Below are 25,825 nucleotides of genomic sequence, written 5' to 3' on the forward strand. Positions count from 1 at the left end.
GACACTGATATTTGCGCCTAGAGATGTGGTCATGGGCGTGTTGGCACGCTTTCCCCATAATTGCTATTTTGGTCACATACATTTGGGAAGTTTAAAAGCACCCGTAAACCGTGCCAAATTAGTTTGGTAGAGCGGCGCGTGACGCGCGCCTCAATGGAGATGATACAGAGTCATGCTGCCTCATCTCTCCTATTGCATATCTTTGTAATTTTCCTCTATTCAGCAGAAGTGAGTGCCTGCCAGTGCATCACCCCATAGCACAGCAAATGGGGTTTAATCTGATTTACCGAACTTTACTTTTCGCTTCATACCGTTCCGTAGAGATGGCCTACACGCACAATCTGTATATCAAATGAAAGCCCTAATTTCGTAGTTTAACGTAGTAAGTAAGTAAAAATGGCGAAAAACTTTGAGCGAGTTGTGACTCAATGAAAAGACAAGTGTTCTTGGCTCTGTCCGGGGTGGGCAAAAAAAGGAAAACGTCACGGGATGGGGGGGCGGGGGGGGGGGGGGGGGGGGGGGGGGGGGGCTGGGTGAGCAGGGTGCTTCAAGGCAGCAGCATATCACTCTTCCATGGGTTAGACCGTAATGCTATGAAGCAATATAGAACTAGGCATAACGGGCAACGGATATGGGATCTCTTAAAGGCAATGGCACGTGGACCGGTGATTGGTTTAATTATTGTAACGCCCAAACCACACCTATGCATAATATAACGGGTAACGGAGGTGTTTTAGGGATTTAGACAGGTAACCAAAATACCAACTTTAGTGGGGGAACACCCCTTCCCCACTGCTAAATCCCCAAACAGTGTATTTAGAAAGATCGAAGGAAAATGGAGCCCTAGGTGTTTTACATGCGATGCGAGAATGCGGTCTAGCCAACACCAACTCGCTTGTATAGTCTACTGGCTTCACTGCAACACTACACTATTCCTAAATGTAACACACCTAGTAACACACACACACTAGGTTCTCTGCAACAGTACTATTCCTTCCTAGCTGTAACGCACTGGAGGAGCCAATCTGTGACTTAATCAGAAAGGTCGGTCCAGTCAGTGGCAACGATTAGAGAGCATGGGAGAACATAGAGTTCACTCACGATGCTCAAATGGACCCTTATAGATCTTTAACTCTTGAGAGCTTATAATGAAAACAAATGCACACTTAGGGTTCCCTTATAGTCCATCTGGTTTCACAATTAGAAAATGTGTTATTTTGATCAATGTTTGCCTGTTATCTCTCCTATAATAGTACCACATGGAATTGTGGACAACATCTTATTCAAACAACATATTCTAAGATATTTTAAGACAAGTTTTGGGTCTGAGAGGCTAAATGTCATCAAATGGTGGTGGTCCAGAATAAATGATGGACATTGACAAGACATGAAAAGGATTGATTGAAAACCACTGCCCTAGAAAGTAGACACTCTCTAGTGAACACTCAACATTATGCACTCACTCAAGCGCGCTCTTGGCTCTTTAAAATCCTCCGGTAGCCACGCCCCCTCCCCCCTCCACACACAGCTGCTGCAAACAAACAGACATGTTTGGCAGTAAAACGAGTGAAATAAACAATTTATAATCCAACTTTACACCGCATGGATGTTCAGTGGAGTAGTCTGGGTTGTTAGGAGTGAAAACGGCTCAGTGATTTGTGTTTGACAGTTAGGGTCAGTTATTAGAAAGTTAATGCATCTTCATAACAAACTGGTGCAGGTGAGTTAGCTTAGCTATGCTATGCTGAACATTAACGTGTGTGTGTGTGTGTGTGTGTGTGTGTGTGTGTGTGTGCGCGCGCGCGCGTGTGCGTGACAGTGAGTGAGTGGGAGGGAGGGAGGGTGAAATGAACAAAGGTCCTTTGTGTGCACATGATGTTAAATTGAAAGTGATATTGAACCAAGTGTTACCTGAATTGCACATAGATAGATAGATTTCTAGAAATCTCGCAATATATTTCATAGTCCAGGCATGTCCCCACAGCGTCCTTCCTAAAATGTATTATTTATCCCATATACAAGTAACATTAGTCTGTATATGTTGTAACTGGTGGAAGGATGCAGTATACAGTACGTATACAGGCTGTGTATGTTTGTGTGCTGTTGCTAGTGAGTGGTGACAGGGTACAGTGTACAGTTGTACACTAGCCACAATTTGTACTCTAGATTTTTTTTATAATGGGGTAGTTGCAATACCCTCCATTGACTCCCCACTCATCCATTTGCGTTTGCGATCTGCTTGTCTTAAACAACGTTAAACTCACCAACATTGCAGCTGTAGTCCAAGTTTGAATATCCTCTTTCAATCTGCCGAGCTTGTTTTTCATAAAAATCCCCCGTAGACATGTTATGAGCTACTTTCTGTCAAGAAATTCTGTGCAAGTGATTCTTTTTCTAAGTGCTGGAGTTTGGAAGCGCTCGTCGTAAGTCACTGAACGGCCCTGCATGCATCTGTTTCGCATTTGCACATAATGCAGGAGGCAGCAGCGCGACCCCTTAATACAAACGAGCGCTTCCAAACGCCAACATTTCTTCTTCTTGACAGAAAGTAGCTCATAACATGTCTACGGGGGATTTTTATGAAAAACAAGCTTTGCAGATTGAAAGAGAATAATTCAAGCTTGGACTACAGCTGCAATGTTGGTGAGTTTAACGTCGTTTAAGACAAGCAGATCGCAAACGCAAAATGATGAGTGGGGAGTCAATGGAGGGTATTGCAACTCTAGATTCATCCCATTATAAAAAAATCTAGAGTTGCAAATTGCGGCTAGGTGACAGGGTACAGTGTACAGTTGTACACTAGCCACAATTTGTACTCTAGATTTTTTTATAATGGGGTAGTTGCAATACCCTCCATTGACTCCCCACTCATCCATTTGCGTTTGCGATCTGCTTGTCTTAAACAACGTTAAACTCACCAACATTGCAGCTGTAGTCCAAGTTTGAATATCCTCTTTCAATCTGCCGAGCTTGTTTTTCATAAAAATCCCCCGTAGACATGTTATGAGCTACTTTCTGTCAAGAAATTCTGTGCAAGTGATTCTTTTTCTAAGTGCTGGAGTTTGGAAGCGCTCGTCGTAAGTCACTGAACGGCCCTGCATGCATCTGTTTCGCATTTGCACATAATGCAGGAGGCAGCAGCGCGACCCCTTAATAAAAACGAGCGCTTCCAAACTCCAACATTTCTTCTTCTTGACAGAAAGTAGCTCAAAGTTGTACACTATGTATGTGGCTCTTGGTCAGCTCACCTTCTGTCTTTCTACCTTAATACTACTTACTTACTTGCTCCACAGGTACACCAGCCAGGGTGAAGACCCCAGACCCCCAAGCTCAGCCTCTTCTCAGTACACCAGCCAGGGTGAAGACCCCAGACCCCCAAGCTCAGCCTCTTCTCAGTACACCAGCCAGGGTGAAGACCCCAGACCCCCAAGCTCAGCCTCTTCTCAGTACACCAGCCAGGGTGAAGACCCCAGACCCCCAAGCTCAGCCTCTTCTCAGCCTTGAGTCCATTCTCCTCCTTTGACATGCTGTGAATGCTGGATCCTAGAGCCTGCCCTGAATCCCTAACCACTGCACTACACCAGAATGCTATGTGCAGTACTAAACATCCAAGGCTGAGTGAGAAGATGGCAGCCAGGAGATTGAGGCTGGCCGGTGCCATTGATACTGGGAGGAAAGTACTGGCCAGCTAGCCAGATGTATGGAGGATGGAGATGCTGCTGGCGGGCTCATCATGCACTAGAAGATGGGTTGGCTATCCATGGGTTCCAAAGTTTGTCTCTTGCATCACTTTCTTGATGGGGTCAAGTAGAAGACGGCTCAAGGTAGGAACTTTTTTTTTGCTTCTTTGCTGCTGCTGCTTGTGTATGCTGTGGGTATACTAGTGTGATTCAAACTGGTGTACTATTAGTGTCATTTTGGGACCCAATGACTGGGTGTCAATGAAACATGTTCAGTAACTGTTTCTGCCTGGCTCTGGAAATGAATGTTGTTGATGTGAATCTACAGTTTTTATGTGAGTTGTGAGTTGTAACAGGGAACAGTATATAATTATGTGTATGTGGCTCTTGATCACTTCAATAATCCAATGAGTGAATTTGCTATCATTTTGGTTCGAGCTAGAGGTTTTGGGCTTTGACATAACAGCCATCAATTCCAAAGGTCAATTTTCAATGGACTAGTATGACTACTGATAAACAGTAGGTGATGTGTGTTGTGTTGTGGTTGCTGAGGTTTGTTGTGAGTTGTTGTGGCAGGGTGGCTGTATTGGTTCATGACTGGCATGGTGGCAAAGAATGTCTTATGTACTTTCTTTCTTTCTTTCTTTCTTTCTTTCTTTCTTTCTTTCTTTCTTTCTTCTTCATTAAGGGATGAAGCTTTTTTTTCTTCTCCTTCTCCTTCTGCCAAAAATAGCAGTTCTGGCTTAACCGTGCAGTCGGTTTTAGCAAAACTTGATTTGATTTGATGCCAAACGGTGAGGACGTGAAGCCCACGACCATTGGCCAAAGGGTAGCACAATGCTAACGTTGAACAGGCATAGCTCATTTAGGGATCACCCAACATTTATCTATCTCCTCCCGGGATCTTTGATTAAATGCACGGAGATTTCTACATGTGAACTTTGGACCTATATCGACAAATAAAATTACGCTTTATGAGCCAATGAATATTGCAGTTTTATGGCCAAAGGGGGGGCGCTATACTGTAGCATAACTCGTTTACACATGTGCCTCGACTCATGCGGAACACATCTATCACTTTGACCAGTAAGCTCAGCCATTTTGAGCAAAATGCTTAAACCTGATGTTTGAGCAATTTGCGTGAAATATAGCGCTTATGCCTTATTTTATACTGTATATACAGTATAAAATAAGGCATACGCTATGAGACATATATATCCTATACTGTACAGTATATCGAAAAAGAAGAAAAAAAGGCCACACACTCATAGCCACGATGCTGGAAGTTTATTAACAGAAACCAACGTTTCGACATGTAAGGTCTTCTTCAGGGAACCTGAAGAAGGTTCATCATTCCCTGAAGAAGACCTTACATGTAAGGTCTTCTTCAGGGAACCTGAAGAAGGTTCATCATTCCCTGAAGAAGACCTTACAGGTCGAACGTTGGTTTCTGTTAACCCAGGGAACCTGAAGAAGACCTTACAGGTCGAACGTTGGTTTCTGTTAACCCAGGGAACCTGAAGAAGACCTTACAGGTCGAACGTTGGTTTCTGTTAACCCAGGGAACCTGAAGAAGACCTTACAGGTCGAACGTTGGTTTCTGTTAACCCAGGGAACCTGAAGAAGACCTTACAGGTAAGGTCTTCCTCAGGGAACCTGAAGAAGGTTCTTCATTCCCTGAAGAAGACCTTACAGGTCTACATGTAAGGTCTTCTTCAGGGAACCTGAAGAAGACCTTACATGTAGACCTTACAGGTCGAAACGTTGGTTTCTGTTCACCCATTTAGACCTGAGGACGATTCTACAAATGTCTTCTAAATCCTGACAGTTTTCTGAACAACCCTATGTTTCTATGTCAGTCGTTCTCAAACATTTTCATGTCAAGGACCCGCAAAAATATATGTAATTGGCCGCCGACCCCCATCTGAAAAATATTCCAGGAGCAAAGATTTGAGTTAAAAACGCTCACTCTGAAAGAATATATATTCAAAGATTTGTGCCACATTTTCACGATTTTTCAAAAATAGCAGACCTACAAGCTCATAGCGCGGCACTTGGTGCCGTGCTATGAACTTGTAGATCTGCTATTTTTCAATAGCTAAAAGTACATAATCAACAGAAACATAATGCTTAAAACACCAAAAGGGGTTCCCGCCCAAAATTGATTAATAAACTTTCCAGCATTGTGGCTATGAGTGTGCTGCCTTTTTTCTTCTTTTTTCATTGTTCATCTTCTTAGGCCTTTAGCACCTCATCAATATTGGTGTCCCTTCTCCTGCCTATATAATACTGTATATCCACATATATGCACACAGCTGACTGTGGCATGTACGCAGCATAATTATATTCTGCATATACTTGCCATATATTGGCATAATATACTATTCATATATTTAAAAATATCACCATGTCAGTGTCACACACCCCCTAGAAGGCACTTGCGCACCTCAGTTTGGGAATCCCTACCGTAGAGCATGGGTTTTTAACCGGTGGAATTGCAGGTGTTCCTACTCCATATATATATATATATATATACATACATACATACATACATACATACATAGGAACTCAAAAACGTGTTTCATAAACGGAAATGTTTTCTGAGTATATTATTTTATCAGTGCCTCCTTGGTTGGATATTAATGTATTTTTGATCAATCTTGTTCCAGAGCTTCCATGAGATGCACTCCCACCTCACATCGGGCTCTAGCGCGGGGGGGGGGGGGGGGGGGGGGATGGCGGGGATGGCTTGAGGGGGTTAGACACGGCGTTCCATTTCCGTCCCTCACAATGAGTTTTAATGAAGGACCATGCAGGGATCCCTGGAGGGTTGGCAGCTGGGTAATGAGCCTGGATCACTGGGAGGTGATCTCACTGACAGGTGACAGGGACGTTGGCGGTGGGGGGTGCAGTAGGGGTCAGGTGTGTGACTGTGTGTGTGCGTGTGTGTGTGTGTGTGTGTGTGCGTGTGCATGTGTGTCTTACCGTGGCCTGCTGCTTCTCTGCTCTCTCTGTGGCCTCATCCAGCTGCTTCTGCAGGGCTGCCTGGAGGGATTTCATCTCATCCCTGTGTCCAGACAGAGAAACACTCTGTTAGGACAGGACAGGACAGGACAGGACAGGACAGGACATTGCGCACCTCTTTGATTATATAATACATTTACTAATGGGAGCATTAGTAAGATTAGTGCAGATTTATTTTCTATTTGAACGTGTTATTTTGGTCCAGCACCACCAGGTTTTAATATGTTCTTTTATGCCCGTGCCTTTATACTTTCTGCACTCCAACTAAAGGGTGGAACAGGGAGCTGCTGTTTGCCTTTATACTTTCTCCAACTAAAGGGTGGAACAGGGAGCTGCTGTTTGCCTTTATACTTTCTCCAACTAAAGGGTGGAACAGGGAGCTGCTGTTTGCTCGCGTCTTGCTGCTAACAACCATTCCAAACAAGTAAGACTCCACGGGGGGGTTGGGGAGCAAACAGGAAGGCCTGTGAAGTGCAGCAATGTTTGAACGTTTGCTCTGATTACATGACACAGTTCCGACCTCATCAGGAAATAACAGAACTATGTTTGTCTGCATAACACCACTGGACCAGTGGTGGAAAGTAACTAAGTACATGTGTACTCAAGTACTGTAGTACATACTTGAGACTTATACTTGATATATATACTTGAGTTACTAGTTACTTTGTATATTTGTATAATTATTACATAATATTACTAGAAAACATGCATTTTACATCCACTTTATCCCTATATACTAAAATTGTGAGCTTGTAGCTCTGCTATTTTCAAGAGATTTCTATACATGAACACTTGTGAAAATAAGACATTTTGTCTTAGTATTTTTGCTTTTTTTTGTTTTTTTAGCCATACATTTTGATGCCAATACTTTTGTACAAAAAAACCGAACATGAACTAACAACGACAAAAATGCATGCACTCCGAACAAGGATGCCATTAATGACCAAATGAAGTCTGGGATTGGATTAGCGCAGTCAGAGGGAGCTTTGAACATAAACACTAAGTATTTCCCCAGTTTCTTTGTGGTGTCTGATTAGTGGAGTAGAGAAGAAGAGTAGATGGACACATTAGAAAGTTAGTTGAAACTAGTGTTTTTTTACCCTCAGGGCAGTGGAGCCGAGTGGCGTCGAGTCTGGGGGTGCTTGAGGTTCTGAAGCACCCACTGACACAAGGCGCGCGTTCGGAAATAGCGCACTGAGCGCACCGTGCAATACAAACTAATAGGCGAGTGCGCTCCCGCACTGGGGGACGGGGCGGGGCGGGGGGGCACCCACTGCCGTTATAAGAACTTTCTACGCCTGAACTGGGGACAGGGAGGAACTCCTTATATGGTCAGCACACTCTATAGTAGGAAGGATTATCACAACCAAATAAAAATAAATTATATTTGAATTAAGTGAAATCACTGAATATACCTTTAAAAATCAGGCTAGGAGGACATTGACTTGCAAAAAACTAAAGATAACAAACCCAACACTAAACAAAAATACTACACCCTTGAATAAGGGTATAAGCTGTCTCAGGCTGTACGTTTTTTTGCCTGCCCAAGCACAATCTGGGAACCCATCCGCAAAAAAAAGGAAAAACACTGTTTGTCTCCAGCTCATAATCTGTTCTCGAGAGATTAGCCCAAGTACAACTGACCTCCCTTAAATAGGGAGTGCATCCTACCACAAGTTCAGACTCCAATTAGCTATTAATTAGCTCTTGCATATCCTATAAACAGTGTTCTGTGTGTTTCATGGTTTTATGCATTGCATTTCCCGTGTTGTGGTACTACTGTACGCTCGCAGCGAAAAGTATTTTCAGAAAGCAATCAAAGCAATGTTAAGAGCTGTCGAAAGAAAATAATTTGCAATGAATCAGCTGTCCGCACGCTGAACGATGGATAAGTGGAACCTTTAAAAGCTGTGTCGCCAAATTCACCTATAAAAAAACCTGGAACTCTCAACTGCTTTGGTAAGCAGTGCTAAATGGAGCCGCAGTTTTTATGGACGTTGTTGGATGATGCGTCATTTATAAGTTGTTGTATATGACAGTGTGTGGCACACCAAAAATAGCCCATCTATAATCTCGCAACGAGTCTCGGATGTAACTAAGTACATTTCCTCAAGTAGGGGCCTACTATAATTACGTAAGTACCGTACTTTTACTTACTTGAGTTTTGTCAATTTTTCAATACTTTATACTTCTACTCCAGTACTCCACCAGACGTCAGAGGCAAATATATACTTTTTTATTCTACTGGCTTATGAGTCTGCTATTTTCAGTGCATCACAGAGTGACACGACTAAGTATAAATTGGGCTCAAGCCAGCGCTGCCATGCTGAACGATCTATTTTATTGATCGGTTATCAGGATATTACCCACAAGAGACCGGAGGCCTGGACCTCAATCAGAAGCTGACATTTCATGTGAGTGAAAAGGCTGCAAAACGTCCCCTCATCATTAAAAGACTCATTACACACAACATTAATCAGACAATAATAACTGCTGGAGGCAGTTCTGCAAGTTTCTGCAAGACATTTAACAGCTGGCTTGTATAAACACCAACTATATAGAACCATGGATGTGCTCATGCTGCATGTGGCCTTGTATAAACACCAACTATAGAACCATGGATGTGTATAAACACCAACTATATAGAACCATGGATGTGTATAAACACCAACTATAGAACCATGGATGTGTATAAACACCAACTATATAGAACCATGGATGTGTATAAACACCAACTATAGAACCATGGATGTGCTCATGCTGCTATGATATAAACACCAACTATATAGAACCATGGATGTGCTCATGTATAAACACCAACTATATAGAACCATGGATGTGCTCATGTATAAACACCAACTATATAGAACCATGGATGTGCTCATGCTGCTATGATATAAACACCAACTATATAGAACCATGGATGTGCTCATGCTGCTATGATATAAACACCAACTATATAGAACCATGGATGTGCTCATGCTGCTATGATGTGGCCGCGGGGCATTTTCAGTATAAACCAATAAGTGAGGTTGTCTTTGGGAGTACAGATGGGTGCGGTTATTGTCTCACTACATGCCGGCCCGTCACACATATCTGTGGCTGTTTGGATATTAAAGTCTTTGAGGAGGTGTAAATGACACCTCTGTTGTCTGGTAATGGCTCGTATACACACTGCCCGATATTTGCTCCGATTATGCTGTCGGGACCATTTTTCAACATTTCGCCCTGTGGGGGCGTTTAGTGTGAAATCCACACAGATATAATGACAGTCGATGTCAAAAAAAGACTACTAGTGTGAAATACAAAACGATCTGATGACTCGCCGACAACTTTAAAACTCCTGCAGTCTGTAGGGGCCATTAGTTATAATAGAGGTACAAATGTTACCTCTGTTTGTGGCTGAGGTCCAGGATGTGTTGAACGTCCCTCTTGGCCACAGAGTCATCGTTTTTCAGTGACTGGAAGGAACAGAAATACACAGTTTAATCCTCAGTGTTCATTCAAACCACTAAAACCCACAGTATACTTAGTTTACCGGTGTCCCCAGGGCTCTATGTTAGGCTACTTAGGATTTCCCTCCTCAATAACTATCTTTTTTGTAACCCATTTTTCACCAGTGTGTCAATTATCTAATGTGATCCTGGGCTCTACACACCCTCCGCCAACCTAGTCCCCATATATGGGGGACATGGGGAGAGCAACGGACTTGAACTCATGCTTCCTTCATGCCTGAGTGAGTGTCCAAGTTGCTCCTTTACACCTGACAGGGGGGAGTTTCCCTGGTTGGACGGAAGGAACACGTTATTCCAACCAGTTCCTTTCCCCTCCATCAGGCGCCCCGGCTGACCAGGGGGAGGCAGTTTAGAGACCAGGATTACTGCATGTTTTTTGTGAGGGTACCTATCCTAGGGGACACGGGGAGAACATGCAAACTCCACACAGAAAGGCCCTTTCGCCAACCCCGCCTCGGGTATGGGCACTGATGACGCGGAGGAGGAAACACGCCACCAGCGCACCCACAGCGTCCCGAGCGTGAATCGAACCCAGTTCCTTCTAGCTGTGAGGTGACAGCACTATCTAGCATACAAAGATTTTAAATGCATTTAAAGATAGCAGCTCTATTTACAGTGCAGTCCATTGGCTAACCTTAGTTTCAGTACAAATCTTGATGCTGTGTTTGGACATTGTTGTATTTCTCCCAATAGGTATTATGGGAGTTTTCTTTCTTTTTCTTTTTTGTCGTTGGTCATGTTTTCAAACTCATTTTGGGTGTGTCTAATCTGAGGGAAGGATTTGTCTCTGATGTCTTTGTATGGTGGTTAGAACGTGTAGCTCTGTTTCCACCACATTTTGCGTTCAGTGCACTTTGCACTAGAAGAGATGACCAGGCTTACTGCAGCAAAATCAGTTATTTCAAAGCACTTGGATGCAGAGGTGTGTGTGTGTGTGTGTGTGTGTGTGTGTGTGTGTGTGTGTGTGTGTGTGTGTGTGTGTGTGTGTGTGTGTGTGTGTGTGTGTGTGTGTGTGTGTGTGTGTGTGTGTGTGTGTGTGTGTGTGTGTGTGTGTGTGTGTGTGTACACAAATGGAACTACTAAATGGATGTGCATGCATGGTCCATGCTTAGATTTTAATTAATAATCATGGAGAGAATAATTGAACGCTAACTGGGTGGCAAATGGCATCCCCTGGGACCCCAAATGATGCCCCTGGATTGACGGCAGCAGCAGCAGCAGCACTGAAAGGATATCAAAGTCTGGCCTGAGGGACAGTGGTCACCAGGGAGCACAGCGCCAGACAGAGAGGCTCATGGGAGGATCCACTCACTTACTGTTACATTTAAAACTAATGTAATAACAACTAAAGCGATCAAAGCTCTATAAAGTGATTATTGCCATTCAAACTTCAGCCCTCTGGTCGAAGCAGGTCAGGATCAGGAGGACCATGACAAAGTAAACATTCTGAAATGTCAGGGAAACCATTCTGGAAGTCTAAATGTTCTGCAGGTTGCACAGACGTTCTTTTCAAATGGGTGGGTTGTACAGCGGCGGCGGTGGCTCAGGGGTAGAGTGTCTGGATGGTAACCGTAAGGTTGCCAGTTCGAACCCGGGCTCCCCCAGAGTTACTGTCGAAGTGTCCTTGAGCAAGACACTGAACCCCTAATTGCTCCCGATGTGCTAGTTGGTGCCTTGCATGGTTTCCGCTGCCATCGGTGTATGAATGGGTGAATGTAATGCACAATCTCTGTAAAGCGCCTTGGATAAAGGCGCTATATAAATGCACCATTTACCATTTACCATTTACAAGGATGTGATGAGGCCAAACATTCAGTTCTCCTCCTGTGCTCCATGAGTCTAACTGGAAGTGATTTTCTCTCTCCATTCACTGGCATTGTGTGGCAGCAAAAAAAACTATCCATTACATTCATAGCAATCGGCTGCTTTAAAGTATCAATTACAGTATGTACACAGCTCACAATCTATGTATCAATGACTGCAGGTTAATGCTTATGAGCCTTAGAAAAGGTATCTAGGTTTCACACTCGTCCTGGTGAAGTGATCCATATTTAAGGGACCATGTTTCTAGGTTTCACACTCGTCCTGGTGAAGTGATCCATATTTAAGGGACCATGTTTCTAGGTTTCATACTCGTCCTGGTGAAGTGATCCATATTTAAGGGACCATGCCTGAAGGGTTTAAACCTGATTTTCTGCCTGCATTTTTGAGTAATTTGCGTGAAATGTTCTACACACAAGTTATGGACCATTATCTGAAATCCCAGTTGAAGAGAAGCTTGTACGTGATAATGTGTACAAAAATATAGCTGCAAGCAGCGATAACAGGCACTTTGAACAGAGCATAACTCATAACTCATCTGTCTGTCTGTCTGTCTGTCTGTCTGTCTGTCTGTCTGTCTGTCTGTCTGTCTGTCTGTCTGTCTGTCTGTTTGGGGTACGGACAGCTTCAATACCGCTGGTTGACCGAAAGTGGCACTGTTGAGCAGCATAATAGGGCTTATTGCTTGGTCCCGTCTTGTTGCTGCTTGCAGCTATATTTCTAACTTGAATGACTTTCAGCTACAGTTGAGATCACCAAATTACACAACATTTGCACTCTCTGTTTCATAATCACATCATTATAGCAATCACAGTAATTTCTGATGGCGAAAAGGAAAAGGGATGTGAAATTGCCTCCAGGTTCAAATGGAGCTTCTTGGCCCCATTTAATATTATAATGAATTGCATTAATATGATGTTTGATGTCCCAAACAGAAGCAGAAAGGTTCTCACCTGAAGGTTGCCTTTGATGCTGTCCAGCTCCTTTGATGTCCTGGAGAGTTGGTGCAGAATGCCACTCCTTTCACCGAACACCTCCTTCAGCTTCTTTTCAAGGCCCTCATAACTTTGTCTGTTGAGAGAGAGAGAGGTAGAGAGAGAAAGAGAGAGAGAGAGAGGTGTTCATTGGTCCTTTTTGGAAATTCATCACATGTTGTATAGCGATTGTCAAACATAAAGCCAAAATCACACCCGTGTGAAGTGTGCAACTCTGTGTGGGTGTCCCCGGGGGGGTCCCTGGAAGTTCCAGACCCACAGGAACGTGCCCAGGGGGCCGACCCGGTTCCGGCGAGTCGCCCCGCGTCCGAAACGGTCAAGAAATGACAGTTACCGTGTGGGGGTCCCCAGGGGGTCCCCACACGGTACTGTACTGTCACTGTACTGCACTGTAAGTTACTGTAAGACTCCAAATCATCGTGTGTGTGTGTGTGTGTGTGTGTGTGTGTGTGTGTGTGTGTGTGTGTGTGTGTGTGTGTGTGTGTGTGTGTGTGTGTGTGTGTGTGTGTGTGTGTGTGTGTGTGTGTGTGTGTGTGTGTGTGTGTCAGCCTGCCACAACAGCTGCGTTCGCTTCACGCGTCTTACTTGTCTGTTATAAAAGAGAGAGCCTGGATGTGGGTGGAAGTGGTAGGTGCTTTTTGAGCAGGCAGTTTACAGGCCAGCCTTTAACAGTAGACCACAGAGCCACACAGAATGTGACAACGTTAGCATCAGTTATTGAGCTACACCTACATCCATGCTCCACTGTTCACTCAGCGTGTTCTCTCTACATCCATGCTCCACTGTTCACTCAGCGTGTTCTCTCTACATCCATGCTCCACTGTTCACTCAGCGTGTTCTCTCTACATCCATGCTCCACTGTTCACTCAGCGTGTTCTCTCTACATCCATGCTCCACTGTTCACTCAGCGTGTTCTCTCTACATCCATGCTCCACTGTTGACTCAGCGTGTTCTCTCTACATCCATGCTCCACTGTTCACTCAGCGTGTTCTCTCTACATCCATGCTCCACAGTTCACTCAGCGTGTTCTCTCTACATCCATGCTCCACTGTTCACTCAGCGTGTTCTCTCTACATCCATGCTCCACTGTTCACTCAGCGTGTTCTCTCTACATCCATGCTCCACTGTTAACTCAGCGTGTTCTCTCTACATCCATGCTCCACTGTTCACTCAGCGTGTTCTCTCTACATCCATGCTCCACTGTTCACTCAGCGTGTTCTCTCTACATCCATGCTCCACTGTTCACTCAGCGTGTTCTCTCTACATCCATGCTCCACTGTTCACTCAGCGTGTTCTCTCTACATCCATGCTCCACTGTTCACTCAGCGTGTTCTCTCTACATCCATGCTCCACTGTTGACTCAGCGTGTTCTCTCTACATCCATGCTCCACTGTTCACTCAGCGTGTTCTCTCTACATCCATGCTCCACTGTTCACTCAGCGTGTTCTCTCTACATCCATGCTCCACTGTTCACTCAGCGTGTTCTCTCTACATCCATGCTCCACAGTTCACTCAGCGTGTTCTCTCTACATCCATGCTCCACTGTTCACTCAGCGTGTTCTCTCTACATCCATGCTCCACTGTTCACTCAGCGTGTTCTCTCTACATCCATGCTCCACTGTTAACTCAGCGTGTTCTCTCTACATCCATGCTCCACTGTTCACTCAGCGTGTTCTCTCTACATCCATGCTCCACTGTTCACTCAGCGTGTTCTCTCTACATCCATGCTCCACTGTTCACTCAGCGTGTTCTCTCTACATCCATGCTCCACTGTTCACTCAGCGTGTTCTCTCAGCATCCATGCTCCACTGTTGACTCAGCGTGTTCTCTCTACATCCATGCTCCACTGTTGACTCAGCGTGTTCTCTCTACATCCATGCTCCACTGTTCACTCAGCGTGTTCTCTCTACATCCATGCTCCACTGTTCACTCAGCGTGTTCTCTCTACATCCATGCTCCACTGTTCACTCAGCGTGTTCTCTCTACATCCATTCTCCACTGTTCACTCAGCGTGTTCTCTCTACATCCATGCTCCACTGTTCACTCAGCGTGTTCTCTCTACATCCATGCTCCACTGTTCACTCAGCGTGTTCTCTCAGCATCAGCACTTCTCTATTACTGCAGGGCCAGCTGCCTCATATAACCTCGCTAGAGCTGCTGCTGGGCGGCCACAACACTTTGCATCCCCATGTTTCACCTTTTTATTTTTAATGCCCACAGTGAAGCTCCCAACGCGTTGCGATGTGAGCTTGTAGATGGACAGTTCTTTGCTATTAACGACTTGGAAAGTGAAAGTGGTTAAGACTATCTGTGGGTTTTACGAATATTAATAAATTAATACATTTATTATTTTATACGGATTATACGGATCCATTGGAATTTCAGTTCCCTCCATAAAAGCAACACTTTTAGACAGTTTCCACTCGGCAGCAGCAACAACTATGAGTGTGATGGCCAAATCAGCACTGGCCTGACATAAAAGATGACATCATGTGATCGCAGAGACACCTTTCTGGACATAAGCCTGTTTGTCAGGCAGTGAAGCTGCTCATTAGCACACATTCTGACATCCAAAAAGGGCTCTTTGTTAGGAGGGAGGGAGCCAGAATCCTAGCCTCTTATGACACAGTGTAATTAGGCAGCTGGTGTCATTTTTGGCATTAATGGCCAATTTGTGTTGGATGTCTGTAAAAAGTAGACTTTACTGTGTTCTCCATCCATGTCTGGTGATATACTGTAGTCATCTCTGTGTGAGTGGAGCTCAAGTCACAAGTCTTGTTCCTTTCACAGCCAGAGACGAACCTATTCCACAGGGTAATGAATACACTGGCAGTGAACCTGGTCCCTGGCAGCAGACATGAGGGTGAACCTGGTCCCTGGCAGCAGACATGAGGGTGAACCTGGTCCCTGGCAGCAGGGGCCAGGTTAAAACTAACCACTGAACCTGGTCCCTGGCAGCAGGGGCCAGGGACATGAGGGTGAACCTGGTCCCTGGCAGCAGGGGCCAGGGACATGAGGGTGAACCTGGTCCCTGGCAGCAGGGGCCATGAGGGTGAACCTGGTCCCTGGCAGCAGGGGCCATGAGGGTGAACCTGGTCCCTGGCAGCAGGGGCCAGACATGAGGGTGAACCTGGTCCCTGGCAGCAGGGGCCAGGGACATGAGGGTGAACCTGGTCCCTGGCAGCAGGGGCCAGGGACATGAGGGTGAACCTGGTCCCTGGCAGCAGACATGAGGGTGAACCTGGTCCCTGGCAGCAGGGGCCAGGGACATGAGGGTGAACCTGGTCCCTGGCAGCAGACATGAGGGTGAACCTGGTCCCTGGCAGCAGGGGCCAGACATGAGGGTGAACCTGGTCCCTGGCAGCAGGGGCCAGGGACATGAGGGTGAACCTGGTCCCTGGCAGCAGGGGCCATGAGGGTGAACCTGGTCCCTGGCAGCAGGGGCCATGAGGGTGAACCTGGTCCCTGGCAGCAGGGGCCGGGGACATGAGGGTGAACCTGGTCCCTGGCAGCAGGGGCCAGGGACATGAGGGTGAACCTGGTCCCTGGCAGCAGGGGCCATGAGGGTGAACCTGGTCCCTGGCAGCAGGGGCCATGAGGGTGAACCTGGTCCCTGGCAGCAGGGGCCAGGTTGAAACTAACCACTGACATGAGGGTGAACCTGGTCCCTGGCAGCAGGGGCCAGGTTGAAACTAACCACTGAATACACTGGCAGACATGAGGGTGAACCTGGTCCCTGGCAGCAGGGGCCAGGGACATGAGGGTGAACCTGGTCCCTGGCAGCAGGGGCCAGGGACATGAGGGTGAACCTGGTCCCTGGCAGCAGACATGAGGGTGAACCTGGTCCCTGGCAGCAGACATGAGGGTGAACCTGGTCCCTGGCAGCAGACATGAGGGTGAACCTGGTCCCTGGCAGCAGGGGCCAGACATGAGGGTGAACCTGGTCCCTGGCAGCAGGGGCCAGGGACATGAGGGTGAACCTGGTCCCTGGCAGCAGGGGCCAGGTTAAAACTAACCACTGAATCTTTGGATAACAAGATAGCTATGCAATCCAAAACATAGTTCAACCACAGTAACCCTGCTGCTCCTATTTTGGTCAAAATCTAAATCTAGGTCCTATGCTTAACCACATGGACCCTAGCATCCCTTTCCTGGGCATGTCATTAATAATAGGTGAACATTCAGCGGACATAGGATGGTGCGTAGGGGGGAAAGGAGGGGACCAAGTAGACACCTGGGGAACCCCGTTCAACAAAGTACTGTATAGGATTTAACGCAAATGGTTCATTTATAGTCCGTCATACGTTGGTGCCGTGCAGAAAAAAACAACAGATCTACAAGCACAGTGTGTTGCTATGCAATGAGTTGTGAGCTTCTGGGTCTGCTATCATAGTAATACGTATAACTCAGTTTGAAGTGGTTAACTCTGTAGTGTAACTCTGTTAGTTCAACACACGGTTAAACTATAATGTTCCACATGTGACTGTGTACACTACAGTGTTCCTTGATGCATAATGTGTAATGATTTCATAGTTTGCAAGTGAAGAATGCGAGGATTAAACACTGACAGTGAGCTGTAAGTAGTTGAGTGGACCATTTGAATCAATCAATCAAATGCTTCCTCAGTTTGTCTAGTTGTTGTTCAAGCTTTTAGGAAGCATCTGTGACAATCAGACTTTCGGTTTAAAAATGAAATTCCATTTCAAATTTGATTCCATTCCTTCTGATTAGTGAGCCGTTCTGTATAGCCCATTAAGATACTCAAGATAGGTTGAAAATGGGTGAAGTGGTCCAAATTGTTATTTTCATTATTTCTGCAGTCATTATTCAGTATATAAGTTATTCATGTCATATCTTTCCTGTGCAATACTGGTAACTAATATGTCATGATGGTGTGATCCCTAATAACCAGAGGTTTCGTGTAGATTCTAAAGACTTCTCATGAGGGTCATTGAGAGCGTGGGAAGCTGCAGTCCAGCTCTACTGTAGATCTTTATTTCTGATCATGAGAGAGAAGCAGGGATTGGAACAGGATCATGTCGTCGCTCGGTTAAGCATCTCCACAACTCTACAACTGGAATTTAGCCAATCCTGGCCTTTTCTCACAGTCTACTCCCCTCACCATAACCACACGGGGGTAAGCGAGCATTTTGACACTTTTAGAGAATTAAATCAGCTCTCAGGAATGTGCTGTGCCAGTAAATGTGTATCCTCCGGTGTTCCGGTACACATACCCCTGCATATATCAACCTGTATACAATTTATCTTTTGTATTTTTCATAAAATCTCTTATATTTCCATGCAAATGTGCTGAGAAAGGAATGTCTATCTCCCCTTGGTAAGGTGATGAATTAATGGGAAAAAACCTTCGCACTGACATATGAGTTCAGATTTATGTATAAGGAAGATACAAGCAGCCTTTGATAAATGGCCTACGAGTCCATATGTATGTTTCCCCCCAATAATAGACAGCACAGATATTTAGATGGAAAAGCAGAGCCAGTGCTTTGGTGGGAGAAGACAAGCCATCTCTGTAGCATCAGGTTAGTGGTTAGTTGGTGGGAGACAAGCCATCTCTGGTGGGAGACAAGCCATCTCTGTAGCATCAGGTTGGTGGGAGACGCCATCTCTGTAGCATCAGGTTAGTGGTTAGTTGGTGGGAGACAAGCCATCTCTGTAGCATCAGGGAGACAAGCCATCTCTGTAGCATCAGGGAGACAAGCCATCTCTGTAGCATCAGGGAGACAAGCCATCTCTGTAGCATCAGGTTAGTGGTTAGTTGGTGGGAGACAAGCCATCTCTGTAGCATCAGGGAGACAAGCCATCTCTGTAGCATCAGGGAGACAAGCCATCTCTGTAGCATCAGGTTTGGTGGGAGACAAGCCATCTCTGTAGCATCAGGTTAGTGGTTAGTTGGTGGGAGACAAGCCATCTCTGTAGCATCAGGGAGACAAGCCATCTCTGTAGCATCAGGGAGACAAGCCATCTCTGTAGCATCAGGTTTGGTGGGAGACAAGCCATCTCTGTAGCATCAGGTTTGGTGGGAGACAAGCCATCTCTGTAGCATCAGGTTTGGTGGGAGACAAGCCATCTCTGTAGCATCAGGGTTGGTGGGAGACAAGCCATCTCTGTAGCATCAGGTTTGGTGGGAGACAAGCCATCTCTGTAGCATCAGGTTTGGTGGGAGACAAGCCATCTCTGTAGCATCAGGTTTGGTGGGAGACAAGCCATCTCTGTAGCATCAGGGTTGGTGGGAGACAAGCCATCTCTGTAGCATCAGGTTTCTTTGGTGGGAGACAAGCCATCTCTGTAGCATCAGGTTGGTGGGAGACAAGCCATCTCTGTAGCATCAGGTTTGGTGGGAGACAAGCCATCTCTGTAGCATCAGGTTTGGTGGGAGACAAGCCATCTCTGTAGCATCAGGTTTGGTGGGAGACAAGCCATCTCTGTAGCATCAGGTTTGGTGGGAGACAAGCCATCTCTGTAGCATCAGGTTTGGTGGGAGACAAGCCATCTCTGTAGCATCAGGTTGGTGGGAGACAAGCCATCTCTGTAGCATCAGGTTTGGTGGGAGACAAGCCATCTCTGTAGCATCAGGTTTGGTGGGAGACAAGCCATCTCTGTAGCATCAGGTTTGGTGGGAGACAAGCCATCTCTGTAGCATCAGGTTTGGTGGGAGACAAGCCATCTCTGTAGCATCAGGTTGGTGGGAGACAAGCCATCTCTGTAGCATCAGGTTTGGTGGGAGACAAGCCATCTCTGTAGCATCAGGTTTGGTGGGAGACAAGCCATCTCTGTAGCATCAGGTTTGGTGGGAGACAAGCCATCTCTGTAGCATCAGGTTTGGTGGGAGACAAGCCATCTCTGTAGCATCAGGTTTCTTTGGTGGGAGACAAGCCATCTCTGTAGCATCAGGTTTCTTTGGTGGGAGACAAGCCATCTCTGTAGCATCAGGTTTGGTGGGAGACAAGCCATCTCTGTAGCATCAGGTTTGGTGGGAGACAAGCCATCTCTGTAGCATCAGGTTTGGTGGGAGACAAGCCATCTCTGTAGCATCAGGTTTGGTGGGAGACAAGCCATCTCTGTAGCATCAGGTTTGGTGGGAGACAAGCCATCTCTGTAGCATCAGGTTTGGTGGGAGACAAGCCATCTCTGTAGCATCAGGTTTGGTGGGAGACAAGCCATCTCTGTAGCATCAGGTTTGGTGGGAGACAAGCCATCTCTGTAGCATCAGGTTTGGTGGGAGACAAGCCATCTCTGTAGCATCAGGTTTGGTGGGAGACAAGCCATCTCTGTAGCATCAGGTTTGGTGGGAGACAAGCCATCTCTGTAGCATCAGGTTTGGTGGGAGACAAGCCATCTCTGTAGCATCAGGTTAGTGGTTAGTTGGTGGGAGACAAGCCATCTCTGTAGCATCAGGTTAGTGGTTAGTTGGTGGGAGACAAGCCATCTCTGTAGCATCAGGTTAGTGGTTAGTTGGTGGGAGACAAGCCATCTCTGTAGCATCAGGTTAGTGGTTAGTTGGTGGGAGACAAGCCATCTCTGTAGCATCAGGTTAGTGGTTAGTTGGTGGGAGACAAGCCATCTCTGTTAGCCTGGCTAATAAGCCAGACTAATATCACACAACACTGTCGCGGTATATTAGTCTGGGCTGGCTCCACTTGGATTTCATTTCCCCGGGGGCGGGTTCAAACATTTTCTCTTTGACGCAATTGGTCAGAGCTACTGTCAGTCAAAAGTCTCAAGCATTGAACGTCACTGTACCAAAGCCCGCCCATATTGCATACCGTGTCCCGATTGGTCCGACCTGTTCTCGGTTGTAGGAAAGAGGCGTGCTACTGAGCCTCGCCAGACCGTAATCCGCTGGTAGGCAATTCTTTTTTTGCCAACGGCTGATTCGGTCTGGTTTATTAACCAGGCTACATCTCTGTAGCATCAGGTTAGTGGTTAGTTGGTGGGAGACAAGCCATCTCTGTAGCATCAGGTTAGTGGTTAGTTGGTGGGAGACAAGCAATCTCTGTAGCATCAGGTTAGTGGTTAGTTGGTGGGAGACAAGCCATCTCTGTAGCATCAGGTTAGTGGTTAGTTGGTGGGAGACAAGCCATCTCTGTAGCATCAGGTTAGTGGTTAGTTGGTGGGAGACAAGCCATCTCTGTAGCATCAGGTTTCTTCAAATGGGACGATTGAAGGGAATGCAAAAGCTAAAAAGCCAAAAGATTTGGAGCGTCTGATGTAAAAAATATTCACAACAAACATGAACAAATGTGTCCATCCATTCCATGTTTATTCATCATGTCACTGACTGTACGGGGACGCAGCTACAACATATTTCACTAGACAGTAGCCTAGCATTGCTGTAATAATTCAAAGTAATTTGAATGAGCTGTAATGTTACCGGACTGAATATAAAATGATCTTATTCGCTGTCGTGCAGATTGTTATGGGCAGACAGCACCACTTTATGTGGATGGATTAATTATGCCATTAAGAGGATGCAAATAAATACTTGTAATCAGGGGGACGGCCTCAGGCCGGTCATGGAATTAATCTATTCCTCTAGCAGAGCATGAGCAGCACCTCTCACCTGCAGCCTTCATCAATCACTCATGTTTACCGACTCTTGTCTTGTATAAACAGCTCATGCAGACACCAGGGAATAATATTTTGCATGCATGTGTGGGATGTTTGATGCTAAATCTCCTTTAATTGTTTAGAGGGTGTTTTGCTTTGCCAACAAAAGACAAAGACACTTGACAACCAAGACAGAGCACCATTAAACACGTTGATTTGTAAATTCCACTTACACACTTAAAGGAGCATTCAGTGATTTGGGTGATTTGGAAAACCACCCAGTCCGCCCCGGTAACAAAATGTGCACATGCACGCTCTACAGTGGGGGGAAGTGCAACAGGCCAACAGCATGTGCACCAAGGCCCGCCCCCACTCGATCATGATTGGAGGAAGGCCCCTCTTATCCTGATTGGATGAAGGCTTTGCCACCCGCCACCAAAACTGAAACTAGGGTTTTTTTTACCCCAGGGGCTCACTGGGGACAGGGAGGAACTCCTTATATGGTCAGCACACTCTATAGTAGGGAAGATTATCCAGAAAAAAATAAAAAATAAGTGATATTTGAATTAAGTCAAATCACTGAATATACCTTTAACTTAAGCTCTGTTTACTGTAGGGTTATGCAACCTGATCATCAATGAATCTCCCACCTGCATCAATGAATCTCCCACCTGCATCGATGGCAACTCGGTAGAACAGGTTTCCAGATTTTGCTACCTCGGGTCTATGATCACCAACGACCCTGGCGAGGATCCGCTCTGCCCATCAAGCCTTTGGCAAGCTCTACCACCGTGTCTTTTCACAACATGACTTGTCCGCACAAACCAAGATCAGTGCCTACAGAGCTGTTGTGATTCCAACCCTTCTCTACGGGTCAGAGAGCTGGACCCTCTACCGAAAGAACATCAGGACCCTGTAGAGGTTTCACCAGATAAAGGTGCGGGCAATCATGGGAATCGGCTGGGAAGAACGCATCACTTACAACGTTGTTCTAACTCATGCCGGCCTCCCAAACGTGGAAGCAATAATAGCCAAGAACCAGCTGTGCTTCCTTCATCATTTATATCGCAGGGAAGACTCATCCCTCCCCAAACAGACCCTGTTTTGTGAACTGGCCCATGGCTCTATGCTGCTAGGTGGCCCAAGAGATGTCCGAAAGACCAATTTAAACAGCAAAAAGACCAGGATTGCTGTGGACAACTGGGAGGCCCTGGCAGCGAACCGCACATCCTGGCACGGTACAAATTGCCATTGGTGTACAGAAACGTGAGACCGATCGAGCACCAGCAGCGGAAACGAAGTGTCAACAAAGACACCAACATCATATGTTACCCTGTCCACCTCCAACACTTTCATTCCATGCCCAGACTGCCCCCCGGCTCTCCCACACACGCATTGGACTCCACATTCACCAGCAGGCACACAGATGGACAGTCCAGCTCGCAAAAGGAGAACGAATGAACAGATCCTCGTTTTCGAGGCTGCCATGATGATGATATACATGAGGGGGTTTTGCTGATTCACAGGAAATCAGTCCACTCATCTGGACTAAAGAAAAGAACAGAAAAGACTTCAGCTACACCACCGAACAAGAGAGAATCTCCAGCGACTCCTATTTAAATAACAGCAGTGCTCAGTTTATTAGTAATCAATAAAAAACAATGTTGTGATTTAGTACTGTGAATAAACGCTGCATGAGCAACAATGCTGCCAAGATTAGTGAATCCATCCTGTTAGTTTTAGTATTCTACAATTCTATGCTGTGAGGATTAAATTAAAGCTTCCACAAAATGACATACAGTGTAATGTTTCTAGAAGAATATTGGCTACTACTACTTAACTACTGCTGCTATTCAATTTATTTTAGAGAGAATTAGAGAAAGGACAGGGTGGAGACTAGAGCCTTTACCCAGAACTACAATTATTTTATTACATTTTCGATTGATCAAATAATCTCGTGTTTTTATATATCAACAAATCAATGCAGGCATACAATGGTTGTGTGAACATAAGGTTTTAAGTTCAGGATATGAAATTGTGTTAGTTGTACAGTATCAGTGTTTTTGGCAGCAACTTTCTATTTTAGTTTTAGTCGTAGTCTCTTGAATAGTTTTCATTTAGTTTTCGTCACATTTTAATCACCTGGAATGTTTTGGTGTTAGTCTAGTTTTAGTCAACAAAATATCACAAGATTTTAGTAAAAAAAAAAAAAACTAAAATGTATTTTGGCGGGCCTTGATGCCGTCATAATGGCTGTTTTTTACACTTGCTGAAAATAGCCGATCTACAAGCTCACAATGCATCGCAGCGCGACGCGCTTGTAGATCGGCTATTTTCAGCAAGCAACCAATTGTAAAATGACTTATACTTGTCCACTAGTCCCTTCCTAACATTTTAGTTTAGTTTTTATTTGTTGACAAAATCGACAGTATATTTAGTCATAGTTTTAGTCATCATGGCTTAGTTTTTATTTCGTTTTTATGTAGTTTCTGTCAGTGAAAAACGGCAGCATTTTTCGTCATAGTTTTAGTCGACGAAAACAACACTGTACAGTATGATGTGTATAAGTTGCAAAGTATCAACCTGGCATGTGTCAATTCATACATGATCATTTATTACTATTAATCATTGTGTAATTAAAGTAGTGTAAACTAGAGATGTCCAGATACTGTATCGGTATCGGAAATGTATCGGTATCGGAACTTTTTGGTCATATCGGGTCATATCGGTATCAGCGAATATGCCAGTCTAACCACCGATCCGACACAGGGGAAAGGGGTTGACACTGTGGCAGGTAAAATGTTGGGGCATGTGGAGCTTGTTTTCGAGTTGCCCAAACTGCAAGTTCACATTTGAGTGCAGGAGTCTGCTATAAACACAACACAAGATATAAAGCTAGATAGCTATCCCAGCAAGCCAAATTACGTCATGATGATGTTATGATGACGTCCTCCAGTGACTCCGGTGACGTTCAGGACTTTTCCAGATCACAGCCCATATGGGGATGATCTTTATGTCATTTCCAGGACGTCTTCACCAGTTAAAATAATATAGCTTATTCTGGGCTAGATCTGACTAGTTATATGACTTAAGTTGAGCTGGCCTCTATCAGACTCTCTGATTCATCCAGGGATGTCTGTCTTAGTGGGCATAATTTATGTTGGTTGAAATCAGGTGATATTCTGGACCAGATCTGTTTAACTTGATTTGGCCCCAATAATAATAATTATAATAATAGCTCAGATTTATATAGTGCTTTTCTAAATACCCAAAGCGCTTTACATAAGAACACTAGGAACAGACTGTATTAGGAAAAAAAACAAAGCAAAACAGACAACAGTACAAGGTTAAAAAGATAAAAGGATAAACGAGGGAAGGGGGGACATCTTAACCAGACCTCAGCTGGAGAAAGCTATCCTGAAAGGTTTTGAGTGAGGTTTTGAATGAGGTTGTTGGGGCCGAAACGTAGAAGGCCCTGTCCCCCCAAGTGCGGTACTTGGCCTTGCGGACCTTCAGGAGGTTGGCTTCACTGTACCTGATGAGGGACATATGGTTCGAGAAGATCGGAGAGGTAGGGGGGAGCCATGTTATTGAGAGCTTTGTAGGGTCACAGACTAAGATTCTGTGACCATCCTCTGGGAAGGATGGTTTGATTTGACCTCTATGGACCCTTTATGAAAGATTTAGCCCCCAGGTCCCTCGCAAAAATCCCGGCATTTTTCGCTAGAGGGCCAAATTCAAAATGGCGTCTGGCGCCATAGCCAAAAATTAACTTTTGATCTAGATGACCTAGAATCATGTATGAAGACACTTTTCCATAGAAGTCAACCATGAGGATTCCAAATCTGACCCAATTTTCATAAGACCTCGTTTTGGCCCCGAAATTCAAGATGGCTGCCATCCAGTAGAGTGAAAACATTACTTTTGAATAGGAAAGCAATCTATTTGGGGGCTGTAATTTTTACAGACACAAAACACATGTGTCAGAGCATTCTGTGTCACTGGTTTCTGAATCATCAGATTCAGATGACTCAACCCTCCTCCTCTGTGCATCATCATCCTCCTCCTCATCCTCCTCCTCCTCTCAATTTCCTCGTCCTCTTCAACTTGCCCTGTTGCAAGTATCACAAAACACATGCCCTTTGCCTTGTAGGTGGTGAGCAGGATTTTGCAGTGAATTCTTTGTTTGACGGGGAGCCAGTGTAGGTCGTGGAGGACG

The 25,825-nt window shown here is 45.3% G+C and overlaps 1 protein-coding gene and 1 long non-coding RNA gene across 2 annotated transcripts in view; one reads left to right on the plus strand and one right to left on the minus strand.

Moving 5' to 3' along the window:
- The window catches only part of LOC306919903 (leucine zipper protein 2-like), a 168,440-nt gene that overhangs the window by 51,694 nt on the left and 90,921 nt on the right, over window positions 1-25,825 (minus strand). Inside the window, exons 2-4 of the mRNA XM_079496457.1 lie at window positions 12,994-13,111; window positions 10,095-10,165; window positions 6,666-6,747 (exon numbers count right to left, since the gene is read on the minus strand). Coding sequence (XP_079352583.1) covers window positions 6,666-6,747; window positions 10,095-10,165; window positions 12,994-13,111 — 271 coding nt within the window. The remainder of the gene's footprint in view (window positions 1-6,665; window positions 6,748-10,094; window positions 10,166-12,993; window positions 13,112-25,825) is intronic.
- LOC306919904 lies at window positions 1,563-23,367 on the plus strand. The gene is made up of 3 exons (XR_013789586.1): window positions 1,563-1,720; window positions 3,294-3,824; window positions 22,223-23,367. It is a non-coding gene; the product is annotated as an uncharacterized lncRNA (long non-coding RNA).

Source organism: Electrona antarctica (assembly GCF_951216825.1).
Source record: "Electrona antarctica genome assembly, chromosome: 3".
Taxonomy (NCBI): Eukaryota; Metazoa; Chordata; class Actinopteri; order Myctophiformes; family Myctophidae; genus Electrona; species Electrona antarctica.